We start from the raw sequence: 17,811 nt of genomic DNA on the forward strand, positions 1-17,811 counted from the left end.
AGATAGAAGAACGAGATAGAGAGAGAGAGAGAGATAGAAGAACGAGATAGAGAGAGAGAGAGATAGAAGAACGAGATAGAGAGAGAGAGAGATAGAAGAACGAGATAGAGAGAGAGAGAGATAGAAGAACGAGATAGAGAGAGAGAGAGATAGAAGAACGAGATAGAGAGAGAGAGAGATAGAAGAACGAGATAGAGAGAGAGAGAGATAGAAGAACGAGATAGAGAGAGAGAGAGAGATAGAAGAACGAGATAGAGAGAGAGAGAGAGATAGAAGAACGAGATAGAGAGAGATAGAAGAACGAGATAGAGAGAGATAGAAGAACGAGATAGAGAGAGATAGAAGAACGAGATAGAGAGAGATAGAAGAACGAGATAGAGAGAGAGAGAGATAGAAGAACGAGATAGAGAGAGAGAGAGATAGAAGAACGAGATAGAGAGAGAGAGAGATAGAAGAACGAGATAGAGAGAGAGAGAGATAGAAGAACGAGATAGAGATAGAGAGAGATAGAAGAACGAGATAGAGATAGAGAGAGAGAGATAGAAGAACGAGAATAGAGAGAGAGAGAGAGAGATAGAAGAACGAGATAGAGAGAGAGAGAGAGAGAGATAGAAGAACGAGATAGAGAGAGAGAGAGAGAGAGATAGAAGAACGAGATAGAGAGAGAGAGAGAGAGAGATAGAAGAACGAGATAGAGAGAGAGAGAGAGAGAGATAGAAGAACGAGATAGAGAGAGAGAGAGAGAGAGATAGAAGAACGAGATAGAGAGAGAGAGAGAGAGATAGAAGAACGAGATAGAGAGAGAGAGAGAGAGATAGAAGAACGAGATAGAGAGAGAGAGAGATAGAAGAACGAGATAGAGAGAGAGAGAGATAGAAGAACGAGATAGAGAGAGAGAGAGAGATAGAAGAAACGAGATAGAGAGAGAGAGAGATAGAAGAACGAGATAGAGAGAGAGAGAGATAGAAGAACGAGATAGAGAGAGAGAGAGATAGAAGAACGAGATAGAGAGAGAGAGAGATAGAAGAACGAGATAGAGAGAGAGAGATAGAAGAACGAGATAGAGAGAGAGAGAGATAGAAGAACGAGATAGAGAGAGAGAGAGAGAGATAGAAGAACGAGATAGAGAGAGAGAGAGAGAGATAGAAGAACGAGATAGAGAGAGAGAGAGAGAGATAGAAGAACGAGATAGAGAGAGAGAGAGAGAGATAGAAGAACGAGATAGAGAGAGAGAGAGAGAGATAGAGAGAACGAGATAGAGAGAGAGAGAGAGAGATAGAAGAACGAGATAGAGAGAGAGAGAGATAGAAGAACGAGATAGAGAGAGAGATAGAAGAACGAGATAGAGAGAGAGAGATAGAAGAACGAGATAGAGAGAGAGAGATAGAAGAACGAGATAGAGAGAGAGAGATAGAAGAACGAGATAGAGAGAGAGAGATAGAAGAACGAGATAGAGAGAGAGAGAGATAGAAGAACGAGATAGAGAGAGAGAGATAGAAGAACGAGATAGAGAGAGAGAGATAGAAGAACGAGATAGAGAGAGAGAGATAGAAGAACGAGATAGAGAGAGAGAGATAGAAGAACGAGATAGAGAGAGAGAGATAGAAGAACGAGATAGAGAGAGAGAGATAGAAGAACGAGATAGAGAGAGAGAGATAGAAGAACGAGATAGAGAGAGAGAGATAGAAGAACGAGATAGAGAGAGAGAGATAGAAGAACGAGATAGAGAGAGAGATAGAAGAACGAGATAGAGAGAGAGAGATAGAAGAACGAGATAGAGAGAGAGAGAGATAGAAGAACGAGATAGAGAGAGAGAGAGATAGAAGAACGAGATAGAGAGAGAGAGAGATAGAAGAACGAGATAGAGAGAGAGAGATAGAAGAACGAGATAGAGAGAGAGAGATAGAAGAACGAGATAGAGAGAGAGAGATAGAAGAACGAGATAGAGATAGAGAGAGAGATAGAAGAACGAGATAGAGATAGAGAGAGAGATAGAAGAACGAGATAGAGATAGAGAGAGAGATAGAAGAACGAGATAGAGATAGAGAGAGAGATAGAAAGAACGAGATAGAGATAGAGAGAGAGATAGAAGAACGAGATAGAGATAGAGAGAGATAGAAGAACGAGATAGAGAGAGAGAGAGATAGAAGAACGAGATAGAGAGAGAGAGAGATAGAAGAACGAGATAGAGAGAGAGAGAGATAGAAGAACGAGATAGAGAGAGAGAGAGATAGAAGAACGAGATAGAGAGAGAGAGAGATAGAAGAACGAGATAGAGAGAGAGAGAGATAGAAGAACGAGATAGAGAGAGAGAGAGATAGAAGAACGAGATAGAGAGAGAGAGAGATAGAAGAACGAGATAGAGAGAGAGAGAGATAGAAGAACGAGATGGAGAGAGAGAGAGATAGAAGAACGAGATAGAGAGAGAGAGAGATAGAAGAACGAGATAGAGAGAGAGAGAGATAGAAGAACGAGATAGAGAGAGAGAGAGATAGAAGAACGAGATAGAGAGAGAGAGAGAGATAGAAGAACGAGATAGAGAGAGAGAGAGAGATAGAAGAACGAGATAGAGAGAGAGAGAGATAGAAGAACGAGATAGAGAGAGAGAGAGATAGAAGAACGAGATAGAGAGAGAGAGAGATAGAAGAACGAGATAGAGAGAGAGAGAGATAGAAGAACGAGATAGAGAGAGAGAGAGATAGAAGAACGAGATAGAGAGAGAGAGAGATAGAAGAACGAGATAGAGAGAGAGAGAGATAGAAGAACGAGATAGAGAGAGAGAGAGATAGAAGAACGAGATAGAGAGAGAGAGAGATAGAAGAACGAGATAGAGAGAGAGAGAGATAGAAGAACGAGAGAGAGAGAGAGATATAGAAGAACGAGAGAGAGAGAGAGAGATATAGAAGAACGAGAGAGAGAGAGATATAGAAGAACGAGAGAGAGAGAGAGAGATATAGAAGAACGAGAGAGAGAGAGAGATATAGAAGAACGAGAGAGAGAGAGAGATATAGAAGAACGAGAGAGAGAGAGAGATAGAAGAACGAGAGAGAGAGATATATAGAAGAACGAGAGAGAGAGATATATAGAAGAACGAGAGAGAGAGAGAGAGAGATATATAGAAGAACGAGATAGAGAGAGAGAGAGATATATAGAAGAACGAGATAGAGAGAGAGAGAGAGAGATAGAAGAACGAGATAGAGGGAGAGAGAGAGATAGAAGAACGAGATAGAGGGAGAGAGAGAGATAGAAGAACGAGATAGAGGGAGAGAGAGAGATAGAAGAACGAGATAGAGGAGAGAGAGAGATAGAAGAACGAGATAGAGGGAGAGAGAGAGATAGAAGAACGAGATAGAGGGAGAGAGAGAGATAGAAGAACGAGATAGAGGGAGAGAGAGAGATAGAAGAACGAGATAGAGGGAGAGAGAGAGATAGAAGAACGAGATAGAGGGAGAGAGAGAGATAGAAGAACGAGATAGAGGGAGAGAGAGAGATAGAAGAACGAGATAGAGGGAGAGAGAGAGATAGAAGAACGAGATAGAGGGAGAGAGAGAGATAGAAGAACGAGATAGAGGGAGAGAGAGAGAGAGATAGAGAACGAGATAGAGGGAGAGAGAGAGAGAGATAGAAGAACGAGATAGAGGAGGAGAGAGAGAGAGATAGAAGAACGAGATAGAGAGAGAGAGAGAGATAGAAGAACGAGATAGAGAGAGAGAGAGATAGAAGAACGAGATAGAGAGAGAGAGATAGAAGAACGAGATAGAGAGAGAGAGAGATAGAAGAACGAGATAGAGAGAGAGAGAGATAGAAGAACGAGATAGAGAGAGAGAGAGATAGAAGAACGAGATAGAGAGAGAGAGAGATAGAAGAACGAGATAGAGAGAGAGAGAGAGAGGATAGAAGAACGAGATAGAGAGAGAGAGAGATAGAAGAACGAGATAGAGAGAGAGAGAGATAGAAGAAAGAGATAAAGAGAGAGATAGAAGAACGAGATAAAGAAGAAGAACGAGATAAAGAGAGAGATAGAAGAACGAGATAGGAGAGAGAGAGAGGATAGAAGAACGAGATAGAGAGAGAGAGAGATAGAAGAACGAGATAGAGAGAGAGAGAGAGATAGAAGAACGAGATAGAGAGAGAGAGAGATAGAAGAACGAGATAGAGAGAGAGAGAGATAGAAGAAACGAGATAGAGAGAGAGAGAGATAGAAGAACGAGATAGAGAGAGAGAGAGAGATAGAAGAACGAGATAGAGAGAGAGAGAGATAGAAGAACGAGATAGAGAGAGAGAGATAGAAGAACGAGATAGAGAGAGAGAGAGATAGAAGAACGAGATAGAGAGAGAGAGAGATAGAAGAACGAGATAGAGAGAGAGAGAGAGATAGAAGAACGAGATAGAGAGAGAGAGAGATAGAAGAACGAGATAGAGAGAGAGAGAGATAGAAGAACGAGATAGAGAGAGAGAGAGAGAGAGAGAGATAGAAGTACGAGATAGAGAGAGAGAGAGAGATAGAAGTACGAGATAGAGAGAGAGAGAGAGATAGAAGAACGAGATAGAGAGAGAGAGAGATAGAAGAAACGAGATAGAGAGAGAGAGAGAGATAGAAGAACGAGATAGAGAGAGAGAGAGAGATAGAAGAACGAGATAGAGAGAGAGAGAGAGATAGAAGAACGAGATAGAGAGAGAGAGAGATAGAAGAACGAGATAGAGGAGAGAGATAGAAGAACGAGATAGAGAGAGAGAGATAGAAGAACGAGATAGAGAGAGAGAGAGAGAGAGAAAGAGAACGAGATAGAGGAGAGAGAGAGATAGAAGAACGAGATAGAGAGAGAGAGAGAGATAGAAGAACGAGATAGAGAGAGAGAGAGAGATAGAAGAACGAGATAGAGAGAGAGAGAGATAGAAGAACGAGATAGAGAGAGATAGAAGAACGAGATAGAGAGAGATAGAAGAACGAGATAGAGAGAGATAGAAGAACGAGATAGAGAGAGATAGAAGAACGAGATAGAGAGAGATAGAAGAACGAGATAGAGAGAGATAGAAGAACGAGATAGAGAGAGAATAGAAGAACGAGAGAGAGAGAGATAGAAGAACGAGAGAGAGAGAGAGAGATAGAAGAACGAGAGAGAGAGAGAGATAGAAGAACGAGAGAGAGAGAGAGATAGAAGAACGAGAGAGAGAGAGAGAGAGATAGAAGAACGAGAGAGAGAGAGAGATAGAAGAACGAGAGAGAGAGAGAGATAGAAGAACGAGAGAGAGAGAGAGATAGAAGAACGAGAGAGAGAGAGAGATAGAAGAACGAGAGAGAGAGAGAGAAGATAGAAGAACGAGAGAGAGAGAGAGAGATAGAAGAACGAGAGAGAGAGAGAGAGATAGAAGAACGAGAGAGATAGAGAGATAGAAGAACGAGAGAGAGAGAGAGATAGAAGAACGAGAGAGAGAGATAGAAGAACGAGAGAGAGAGATAGAAGAACAGAGAGAGAGATAGAAGAACGAGAGAGAGAGAGATAGAAGAACGAGAGAGAGAGAGAGATAGAAGAACGAGATAGAGAGAGAGATAGAAGAACGAGAGAGAGAGTGATAGAAGAACGAGAGAGAGAGAGATAGAAGAACGAGAGAGAGAGAGATAGAAGAACGAGAGAGAGAGAGAGATAGAAGAACGAGAGAGAGAGAGAGAGAAGAACGAGAGAGAGAGAGAGAGATAGAAGAACGAGAGAGAGAGAGTGATAGAAGAACGAGAGAGAGAGTGATAGAAGAACGAGAGAGAGAGAGTGATAGAAGAACGAGAGAGAGATAGAAGAACGAGAGAGAGAGAGAGATAGAAGAACGAGAGAGAGAGAGAGTGATAGAAGAACGAGAGAGAGATAGAAGAACGAGAGATAGAAGAACGAGAGAGAGAGAGATAGAAGAACGAGAGAGAAAGAGAGACGAACGAGAGAGAAAGAGAGAAGAACGAGAGAGAGAGAGAAGAACGAGAGAGAGAGAGAGAGAAAAACGAGAGAGTAGAAAAACGAGAGAGATAGAAAAACGAGAGAGATAGAAAAAACGAGAGAGATAGAAAAACGAGAGAGATAGAAAAACGAGAGAGATAGAAGAGAGAGAGATAGAAAAACGAGAGAGAGAGAGAGAGATAGAAAAACGAGAGAGAGAGATAGAAAAACGAGAGAGAGAGAGAGAGATAGAAGAACGAGAGAGAGATAGAGAGATAGAAGAACGAGAGAGAGAGATAGAAGAACGAGAGAGAGAGATAGAAGAACGAGAGAGAGAGATAGAAGAACGAGAGAGAGAGATAGAAGAACGAGAGAGAGAGATAGAAGAACGAGAGAGAGAGAGAGAGAGTGATAGAAGAACGAGAGAGAGATAGAAGAACGAGAGATAGAAGAACGAGAGAGAGAGAAGAACGAGCGAGAGAGAGAGAGAGAGAGAAGAACGAGAGAGAAAGAGAGAAGAACGAGAGAGAAAGAGAGAAGAACGAGAGAGAAAGAGAGAAGAACGAGAGAGAAAGAGAGAAGAACGAGAGAGATAGAAAAACGAGAGAGATAGAAAAACGAGAGAGATAGAAAAACGAGAGAGATAGAAAAACGAGAGAGATAGAAAAACGAGAGAGATAGAAAAACGAGAGAGATAGAAAAACAGAGAGAGATAGAAAAACGAGAGAGATAGAAAAACGAGAGAGATAGAAAAACGAGAGAGATAGAAAAACGAGAGAGATAGAAAAACGAGAGAGATAGAAAAACGAGAGAGATAGAAAAACGAGAGAGATAGAAAAACGAGAGAGATAGAAAAGAGAGAGAGATAGAAGAGAGAGAGATAGAAAAGAGAGAGAGATAGAAGAGAGAGAGATAGAAAAACGAGAGAGAGAGAGAGAGATAGAAAAACGAGAGAGAGAGAGAGAGAGATAGAAAAACGAGAGAGAGAGAGATAGAAAAACGAGAGAGAGAGAGAGATAGAAAAACGAGAGAGAGAGAGAGAGAGAGATAGAAAAACGAGAGAGAGAGAGAGATAGAAAAACGAGAGAGAGAGAGAGAGATAGAAAAACGAGAGAGAGAGAGACAGATAGAAAAACGAGAGAGAGAGAGAGAGAGATAGAAAAACGAGAGAGAGAGAGACAGATAGAAAAACGAGAGAGAGAGAGAGAGATAGAAAAACGAGAGAGAGAGAGAGAGATAGAAAAACGAGAGAGAGAGAGAGATAGAAAAACGAGAGAGAGAGAGAGAGATAGAAAAACGAGAGAGAGAGAGAGAGATAGAAAAACGAGAGAGAGAGAGAGAGATAGAAAAACGAGAGAGAGAGAGAGAGAGATAGAAGAACGAGAGAGAGAGATAGAGAGATAGAAGAACGAGAGAGAGAGATAGAAGAACGAGAGAGAGAGATAGAAGAACGAGAGAGAGAGATAGAAGAACGAGAGAGAGAGATAGAAGAACGAGAGAGAGAGAGAGAGTGATAGAAGAACGAGAGAGAGATAGAAGAACGAGAGATAGAAGAACGAGAGAGAGAGAAGAACGAGCGAGAGAGAGAGAGAGAGAGAAGAACGAGAGAGAAAGAGAGAAGAACGAGAGAGAAAGAGAGAAGAACGAGAGAGAAAGAGAGAAGAACGAGAGAGAAAGAGAGAAGAACGAGAGAGATAGAAAAACGAGAGAGATAGAAAAACGAGAGAGATAGAAAAACGAGAGAGATAGAAAAACGAGAGAGATAGAAAAACGAGAGAGATAGAAAAACGAGAGAGATAGAAAAACGAGAGAGATAGAAAAACGAGAGATAGAAAAACGAGAGAGATAGAAAAACGAGAGAGATAGAAAAACGAGAGAGATAGAAAAACGAGAGAGATAGAAAAACGAGAGAGATAGAAAAACGAGAGAGATAGAAAAGAGAGAGAGATAGAAGAGAGAGAGATAGAAAAGAGAGAGAAATAGAAGAGAGAGAGATAGAAAAACGAGAGAGAGAGAGAGAGATAGAAAAACGAGAGAGAGAGAGAGAGAGATAGAAAAACGAGAGAGAGAGAGAGATAGAAAAACGAGAGAGAGAGAGAGATAGAAAAACGAGAGAGAGAGAGAGAGAGATAGAAAAACGAGAGAGAGAGAGAGATAGAAAAACGAGAGAGAGAGAGAGAGAGATAGAAAAACGAGAGAGAGAGAGACAGATAGAAAAACGAGAGAGAGAGAGAGAGATAGAAAAACGAGAGAGAGAGAGAGATAGAAAAACGAGAGAGAGAGAGAGATAGAAAAACGAGAGAGAGAGAGAGATAGAAAAACGAGAGAGAGAGAGAGAGATAGAAAAACGAGAGAGAGAGAGAGATAGAAAAACGAGAGAGAGAGAGAGATAGAAAAACGAGAGAGAGAGAGAGAGATAGAAAAACGAGAAAGAGAGAGAGATAGAAAAACGAGAAAAAGAGAGAGATAGAAAAACGAGAAAGAGAGAGAGATAGAAAAACGAGAGAGAGAGAGATAGAAAAACGAGAGAGAGAGAGATAGAAAAACGAGAGAGAGACAGAGAGATAGAAAACGAGAGCGAGAGATATAGAGAAACGAGAGAGAGATATAGAAAAACGAGAGAGAGATATAGAAAAACGAGAGAGAGATATAGAAAAACGAGAGAGAGATATAGAAAAACGAGAGAGAGAGAGATATAGAAAAACGAGAGAAAGAGAGATATAGAAAAACGAGAGAAAGAGAGATATAGAAAAACGAGAGAGAGAGATATAGAAAAACGAGAGAGAGAGAAAGAGATAGAAAAACGAGAGAGAGAGAAAGAGATAGAAAAACGAGAGAGAGAGAGAAAGAGATAGAAAAACGAGAGAGAGAGAGAAAGAGATAGAAAAACGAGAGAGAGAGAGAGAGAAAGAGATAGAAAAACGAGAGAGAGAGAGAAAGAGATAGAAAAACGAGAGAGAGAGAGAAAGAGATAGAAAAACGAGAGAGAGAGAGAAAGAGATAGAAAAACGAGAGAGAGAGAGAAAGAGATAGAAAAACGAGAGAGAGAGAGAGAAAGAGATAGAAAAACGAGAGAGAGAGAAAGAGATAGAAAAACGAGAGAGAGAGAGATAGAAAAACGAGAGAGAGAGAGATAGAAAAACGAGAGAGCGAGAGAGATAGAAAAACGAGAGAGAGATAGAAAAACGTGAGAGAGATAGAAAAACGTGAGAGAGATAGAAAAACGAGAGAGAGATAGAAAAACGAGAGAGAGATAGAAAAACGAGAGAGAGATAGAAAAACGAGAGAGAGATAGAAAAACGAGAGAGAGATAGAAAAACGAGAGAGAGATAGAAAAACGAGAGCGATAGAAAAACGAGAGAGAGAGAGATATATAGAAAAACGAGAGAGAGAGAGAGATATATAGAAAAACGAGAGAGAGATATATATAGAAAAACGAGAGAGAGATATATATAGAAAAACGAGAGAGAGATATATATAGAAAAACGAGAGAGAGAGATATAGAAAAATGAGAGAGAGAGAGATAGAAAAACGAGAGAGAGAGAGAGATAGAAAAACGAGAGAGAGAGATAGAAAAACGAGAGAGAGAGAGAGATAGAAAAACGAGAGAGAGAGAGAGATAGAAAAACGAGAGAGAGAGAGAGATAGAAAAACGAGAGAGAGAGAGATAGAAAAACGAGAGAGAGAGAGAGAGAGAGAGAGAGAGAGAGAGAGAGAGAGATAGAAAAACGAGGGAGAAAGAGAGATAGAAAAACGAGAGAGAAAGAGAGATAGAAAAACGAGAGAGATAGAAAAACGAGAGAGATAGAGAGATAGAAAAACGAGAGAGAGAGATAGAAAAACGAGAGAGAGAGAGGGGCAAAAAAAGAGAGAGGGAGGGGATAACAAAAGAAAGAGGGGAAAACAAAAGAGAGAGAAGAGAGAGGGGAAAACAAAAGAGAGAGAAGAGAGAGGGGAACACAAAAGAGAGAGAAGAGAGAGGGGAACACAAAAGAGAGAGAGCGGAAAACAAAAGAGAGAGAGAGAGAGAGGAAACAAGAGAGAGAGAGAGAGGGGAAAGAAGAGAGAGAGAGGGGGGAAAGAAGAGAGAGAGAGGGGGGAAAGAAGAGAGAGAGAGGGGAAACAAAAGAGAGAGAGAGAGGGGAAACAAAAGAGAGAGAGAGAGGGGAAACAAAAGAGAGAGAGAGAGGGGAAACAAAAGAGAGAGAGAGAGGGGAAACAAAAGAGAGAGAGAGAGGGGAAACAAAAGAGAGAGAGAGAGGGGAAACAAAAGAGAGAGAGAGAGGGGAAACAAAAGAGAGAGAGAGAGGGGAAACAAAAGAGAGAGAGAGAGGGGAAACAAAAGAGAGAGAGAGAGGGGAAACAAAAGAGAGAGAGAGAGGGGAAACAAAAGAGAGAGAGAGGGGAAACAAAAGAGAGAGAGAGGGGAAACAAAAGAGAGAGAGAGGGGAAACAAAAGAGAGAGAGAGAGGGGAAACAAGAGAGAGAGAGAGGGGAAACAAAAGAGAGAGAGAGAGGGGAAACAAAAGAGAGAGAGAGAGGGGAAACAAAAGAGAGAGAGAGAGGGGAAACAAAAGAGAGAGAGAGAGGGGAATTAAAAGAGAGAGAGAGAGGAAACAAGAGAGAGGGGGGAAACAAAAGAGAGAGAGAGGGGGGAAACAAAAGAGAGAGAGAGGGGAAACAAAAGAGAGAGAGAGAGGGGAAACAAAAGAGAGAGAGAGAGGGGAAACAAAAGAGAGAGAGAGAGGGGAAACAAAAGAGAGAGAGAGAGAGGAAACAAAAGAGAGAGAGAGAGAGGAAAAAAGAGGGAGAGAGAGAGGAAAAAAGAGGGAGAGAGAGAGGAAAAAAGAGAGAGAGAGAGAGGAAAAAAGAGAGAGAGAGAGAGAAAAAAAGAGAGAGAGAGGAAACAAAAGAGAGAGAGAGAGGAAAACAAAAGAGAGAGAGGGAAACAAAAAAAGAGAGGGAAACAAAAAAAGAGAGGGAAACAAAAAAAGAGAGGGAAACAAAAAAAAGAAAGGGAAACAAAAAAAAGAGAGGGAAACAAAAAAAAGAGAGGGAAACAAAAAAAGAGAGGGAAACAAAAAAAAGAGAGGGAAACAAAAAAGAGAGAGGGAAACAAAAAAGAGAGAGGGAAACAAAAAAGAGAGAGGGAAACAAAAAAGAGAGAGGGAAACAAAAAAGAGAGAGAGACGAAAAAGACACGGAGGGTGACGGGAAAGAGAGAGAGAGATGAAAAAGACAAGGAGGGTGACGGAAGAGAGAGAGAAAGACGAAAAAGACACGGAGGGTGACGGGAGAGAGAGAGAGACGAAAAAGACACGGAGGGCGACGGGAGAGAGAGAGAGACGAAAAAGACACGGAGGGCGACGGGAGAGAGAGAGAGAGAGACGAAAAAGACACGGAGGGCGACGGGAGAGAGAGAGACGAAAAAGACACGGAGGGCGACGGGAGAGAGAGACGAAAAAGACACGGAGGGCGACGGGAGAGAGAGACGAAAAAGACACGGAGGGCGACGGGAGAGAGAGACGAAAAAGACACGGAGGGCGACGGGAGAGAGAGACGAAAAAGACACGGAGGGCGACGGGAGAGAGAGACGAAAAAGACACGGAGGGTGACGGGAGAGAGAGACGAAAAAGACACGGAGGGCGATGGGAGAGAGAGACGAAAAAGACACGGAGGGCGACGGGAAAGAGAGAGAGACGAAAAAGACACGGAGGGCGACGGGAGAGAGAGATAGACAAAAAGACATGGAGGGCGACGGGAGAGAGAGGGAGACGAAAAAGACACGGAGGCTGACGGGAGAGAGAGAGAGAGACGAAAAAGATACGGAGGGTGACGGGAGAGAGAGAGAGACGAAAAAGACACGGAGGGTGACGGGAGAGAGAGAGAGAGACAAAAAAGACACGGAGTGTGACGGGAGAGAGAGAGAGACGAAAAAGACACGGAGGGTGACGGGAGAGAGAGAGAGAGAGACGAAAAAGACACGGAGGGTGACGGGAAAGAGAGAGAGAGACGAAAAAGACACGGAGGGTGACGGAAGAGAGAGAGAGAGAGACGAAAAAGACACGGAGGGTGACGGGAGAGAGAGAGAGAGACGAAAAAGACACGGAGGGTGACGGTAGAGAGAGAGAGAGACGAAAAAGGTACGGAGGGTGACGGGAGAGAGAGAGAGACGAAAAAGACACGGAGGGTGACGGAAGAGAGAGAGAGAGACGAAAAAGACACGGAGGGTGACGGGAGAGAGAGAGAGAGACGAAAAAGACACGGAGGGTGACGGGAGAGAGAGAGAGACGAAAAAGACATGGAGGGTGACGGGAGAGAGAGACGAAAAAGACATGGAGGGTGACGGGAGAGAGAGACGAAAAAGACACGGAGGGTGACGGGAGAGAGAGAGAGATGAAAAAGACACGGAGGGTGACGGGAGAGAGAGACAAAAAAGACACGGAGGGCGACGGGAGAGAGAGAGAGACGAAAAAGACACGGAGGCTGACGGGAGAGAGAGAGAGAGACGAAAAAGACACGGAGGGTGACGGGAGAGAGGGAGAGACGAAAAAGACACGGAGGGTGACGGGAGAGAGAGAGAGAGAGAGAGAGAGAGAGAGAGAGAGAGAGAGAGAGAGAGAGAGAGAGAGAGAGACAAAAAAGACACGGAGGGTGACGGGAGAGAGAGAGAGACAAAAAAGACACGGAGGGTGACGGGAGAGAGAGAGACGAAAAAGACACGGAGGGTGACGGGAGAGAGAGAGAGACAAAAAAGACACGGAGGGTGACAGGAGAGAGAGAGAGAGACAAAAAAGACACGGAGGGTGACGGGAGAGAGAGAGAGACGAAAAAGACACGGAGGCTGACGGGAGAGAGAGAGAGACGAAAAAGACACGGAGGCTGACGGGAGAGAGAGAGAGACGAAAAAGACACGGAGGCTGACGGGAGAGAGAGAGAGAGAGAGAGAGAGAGAGAGAGAGAGAGACAAAAAAGACATGGAGGGTGACGGGAGAGAGAGAGAGACGAAAAAGACATGGAGGGTGACGGGAGAGAGAGAGAGACGAAAAAGACACGGAGGGTGACGGGAGAGAGAGAGAGAGAGAGACGAAAAAGACACGGAGGGTGACGGGAGAGAGAGAGAGAGAGACGAAAAAGACACGGAGGGTGACGGGAGAGAGAGAGAGAGAGACGAAAAAGACACGGAGGCTAACGGGAGAGAGAGAGAGACGAAAAAGACACAGAGGGTGACGGGAGAGAGAGACGAAAAAGACACGGAGGGTGACGGGAGAGAGAGAGACAAAAAAGACACGGAGTGTGACGGGAGAGAGAGAGACAAAAAAGACACGGAGGGTGACGGGAGAGAGAGAGACAAAAAAGACACGGAGGGTGACGGGAGAGAGAGGGAGACAAAAAAGACACGGAGGCTGACGGGAGAGAGAGAGAGACGAAAAAGACACGGAGGGTGACGGGAGAGAGAGATAGAGACGAAAAAGACACGGAGGGTGACGGGAGAGAGAGAGAGAGAGAGAGAGAGAGAGAGAGAGAGAGAGAGAGACAAAAAAGACACGGAGGGTGACGGGAGAGAGAGAGAGACGAAAAAGACACGGAGGGTGACGGGAGAGAGAGAGAGACGAAAAAGACACGGAGGGTGACGGGAGAGAGAGAGAGACGAAAAAGACACGGAGGGTGACGGGAGAGAGAGACGAAAAAGACACGGAGGGTGACGGGAGAGAGAGACGAAAAAGACACAGAGTGTGACGGGAGAGAGAGACGAAAAAGACACAGAGTGTGACGGGAGAGAGAGAGACAAAAAAGACACGGAGGGTGATGGGAGAGAGAGGGAGACGAAAAAGACACGGAGGCTGACGGGAGAGAGAGAGAGAGACGAAAAAGACACGGAGGGTGACGGGAGAGAGAGAGAGACGAAAAAGACACGGAGGGTGACGGGAGAGAGAGAGAGAGAGAGAGAGAGAGAGAGAGAGAGACAAAAAAGACACGGAGGGTGACGGGAGAGAGAGAGAGACGAAAAAGACACGGTGGGTAACGGGAGAGAGAGAGAGAGACGAAAAAGACACGGAGGCTGACGGGAGAGAGAGAGAGACGAAAAAGACACGGAGGCTGACGGGAGAGAGAGAGAGACGAAAAAGACACGGAGGCTGACGGGAGAGAGAGAGAGAGAGAGAGAGAGACAAAAAAGACACGGAGGGTGACGGGAGAGAGAGAGAGAGACGAAAAAGACACGGAGGGTGACGGGAGAGAGAGAGACGAAAAAGACACGGAGGGTGACGGGAGAGAGAGAGAGAGAGAGACGAAAAAGACACGGAGGGTGACGGGAGAGAGAGAGAGAGAGAGAGACGAAAAAGACACGGAGGGTGACGGGAGAGAGAGAGAGAGAGACGAAAAAGACACGGAGGGTGACGGGAGAGAGAGAGAGACGAAAAAGGCACGGAGGGTGACGGGAGAGAGAGAGAGACGAAAAAGGCACGGAGGGTGACGGGAGAGAGAGAGAGAGAGACGAAAAAGACACGGAGGGTGACGGGAGAGAGAGAGAGAGACGAAAAAGACACGGAGGGTGAATGGACCTACAGATATACACACACAAGTAAAAAGACAAAAAAGCTGGCATAAAATTTTAGTTAGACTATTAATATTTGAAACTGATCTCTTCACCTAACCGTAACTAACAGCGAACAGCAGTGTTGTAATTTTCTATGGCAAAATGACAGCATTTTTAACGGATGTTATAAAAAATTGAAGGGTTTTGTCAACAGAAATATTCGAGGCATTTAAGAGAAAACAAAATATCAGTGAAGCAGATGATTACTAGGCCACAATCAGTGGCATATTGCTTTAGAATTGGCTTCTTGTCACATAAATGAATGGGAGAAAGAGAGAGAGAGAGAGAGAGAGAGAGAGTTACTCCAGTAAAACTTGAAGATTATCATTAATTTGAGGACTTGCAAAATTTGGCATCAAGAAAGTAAGATAGGGATGTCAGTGTCTGCTAATCAAACAGGCTGATAATTCTGAGACATTCAAAAAAGAAATAGGCATGGTAATAATTTATTATCCACACGTGCAGTTAACTATGAAAGTAAGAGAGAGGAGAATATATATATATATATATATATATATATATATATATATATATATATATACACACACACACACACACACACACACGAGTTTAGTTCCAAAAGTAGAGTTTCCTTTTTGTTTTAACTCAAAAAATTGAAGAGCTAAGAAAACGGGAGTAGTACCAATAAAACAAGCAATCTTTTGAGCTCCAGAATTAATTTTTCTACATTGTCACCACCATTCTCAATGCACTTTTGCTAGGAACTCAATGACACATCTGCTTCTGATGCACATCCATGAAAAGCTTGTTTTCTTAGAGTCTCACATCGTCAATATCTGCAACAGAGAGATAGAAACTTTCAGGTCATAAATGCATAAGTTCAGTTAACATAATAATGCAATTTGCAATCCTCTTTGAGGCAATCGGGCAAAATAAATAATAGGAGGCATTACTTTTGGAACGTCCCTCGTATATTATTTTTTGTTTTTTCTTGTTTATTTTTTGTTCTTTCTTAATCACTTTTTCTTGGTCTTTTCTGCTCTCTCACTATCAAAAAAGGGGAAAAGGACAATAAAAAAAGGACTATAAAAATGTAATAATGAACAAAAAATGAGAAATAAACAAGGAAAATGAGAAAAATGATGAAAAAAAGAAAAGATGGAAAAAATAAAAGAGGAAAATGGGAAAATTAAGAGAAAAGGGAAGAAAAGTTCATTGAAAGAAGAGAGAGAGAGAGAGATGAAATCAAAAGGAGGAAATGAAAAGAGAAGGAAAATAAGAGGAGGAGAAAAATGAGAAGAAAAGGGAAAAGGAGAAGAATAAATAAAGAGGGGTATGAAAAAGAGGAAGTTATGGAAGAATAGGAAAAAGAGAAAAAATAGAGAAGAGGAAGAAAAGGAGAGTGAAAAAAGAGCAAGAAAAGGAGAGGAAGAGGAGATAATAGGAGGAGGAGAGGAGGAGGTAATAGGAAAAGATGAAGAGGAAAAAAGGTTATGAGATGCTAATAGGTGAAAAATAGTAAAAAAAAAAAAAAAACTATTCAGTTAGCAAGAAAATGAGTGATGGTTATTTAGGGTTTATATTTTCATCTACTGTTTTGGGTGCTTGCTATTTTAAAAACTAATTATTTGTAAATCTGTCTCCTGTTGATGGCAACCATTTCACACAAATATAGGGCCTACAAATTCTTTCATCATGCTGTTCAACAAGCAGAAGATATGAACAACCGGAGAATGGAGATCAAACAGGAAGATTTGCGTCAGAGACATTCATTTACTTGTTTATTTTTACATCCTGTATTATGTATCATATTGATGCAACAACAGTCTAAAAATACAACAAATGTTATTTATTTACAAGCAGTTTTCATTAACTCAGTAAATACGAATATATGTAATACATATACAGATATACATTCATACACGTATATGACATAACTGTAGCATTATATATAAAAAGTTAATATGATTCTCAAAATTAGGCATGAAGTACTGTGGTCACATCTGAGGAGCTGCTCAGAGCACCCTTTCCTGTTTTGATGAAACTGGCTAAAAACCTTACTGATAATGCCACAAAAATGCGATCGAGTTTGTCAAAAAATCTGTTTTTGTTTTCAATTTCACACAAAAACCTGATCTGATGGAGATGAACAAATGCCATTTACTGATTCAGCTGTGCAAAAATATCCTAAATTAGTTGTAGAAATCTAGACAACATTCAAAAAATTTTTTAAAAAAATGTTGTCTAGTGTTATTTTTCATATTAGTTAATAGAATACTTTGTTGATTAAGTGTTTTATTTTCTATTGTCCCCCCCCCCTAGAATATCAATCGAATATTAACACTAATTGAGAGCAGGGATTAGAAAAGTTATAGATCTTACCTCCCATTTGTACACCGATATTCAAACGTTTGTTAATGTTGGAAATTTCTTCCTGAAAAAAGAGAAATACATTTTAACAATTTAAAATCAAAAAATACTAATCCCCAGAATGTTTAAAAAAAAAAAAAAAAAAAAAAAAGTCTGGTCAATCACAGAGAATGCAGAAAAGCATCCATTCTAACACAATGTCTTAAAGACATTTGCTGACTTTGGGTCACTTTTTTTTTTTTTTACATAGGCGTCAAAACTTATCAAGGCCAAGAGGCCACTCGAAGATAAGGGTTAAATAGTGTACAGTAGAAATTGGACAATATAGTAACTGTTAGTAATGGAGATTCGGTAAATTTGTTAACTTCTTTGGAACGGCTCATCAAAAACTTGTTTACATTAGACTTGAAGACAACCGTATTGTAGTCAGCTGGAAAGCAGAAAAACGTAAGACAGTTCCATAGGCGTGCAGTTCTAAAAAAGAAGCTTTGCTCATGGAATCTACGTTTAGGTTTAGGCTTGGTTACAGCTACATGTACATACAGGTAGAAATAATGAGAAATCTTTACGACGTAACTGTCAACTGTAGATTAATCTCATTTTATATTTAGGTGTGTGTACGAGTTTATAAATTGGATTCACTACTAAACTAATTAATTGATCATTACTAAGTTTGGAACACAGCTTTTAGGTGTAAGGGTTGTAATGTAGGCTATACTTAGTTGAATTTAGTTTCATGAGTAAGGATGGAAGCCCTTTGTCAAAATTAAGATACCTCTGATTTTTGTGAAATTTTAATAATATTAAACATCAATTAACAAATATTCCTCAAATTTCAGTTTCTTTGGAATATTTTAACAGGTTTCTAATATTTCAGGTTGCATTGAATTTGATCCATAGTTGTGATACTATGGGCATCCCTTTCTCACAGCTGGGACCCCCAGAAAATGTGATGAC

The 17,811-nt window shown here is 41.8% G+C and overlaps 1 protein-coding gene across 1 annotated transcript in view; it reads right to left on the reverse strand.

The window, feature by feature from the left end:
* LOC145247393 (uncharacterized) overlaps window positions 1-17,811 on the reverse strand; it is a 288,614-nt gene that overhangs the window by 40,910 nt on the left and 229,893 nt on the right. Inside the window, exon 14 of the mRNA XM_080109097.1 lies at window positions 16,867-16,918. Coding sequence (XP_079965223.1) covers window positions 16,867-16,918 — 52 coding nt within the window. The remainder of the gene's footprint in view (window positions 1-16,866; window positions 16,919-17,811) is intronic.

This window comes from Euprymna scolopes, chromosome 25 (genome assembly GCF_053919585.1).
Source record: "Euprymna scolopes isolate OS-2025 chromosome 25, ASM5391958v1, whole genome shotgun sequence".
Taxonomy (NCBI): domain Eukaryota; kingdom Metazoa; phylum Mollusca; class Cephalopoda; order Sepiida; family Sepiolidae; genus Euprymna; species Euprymna scolopes.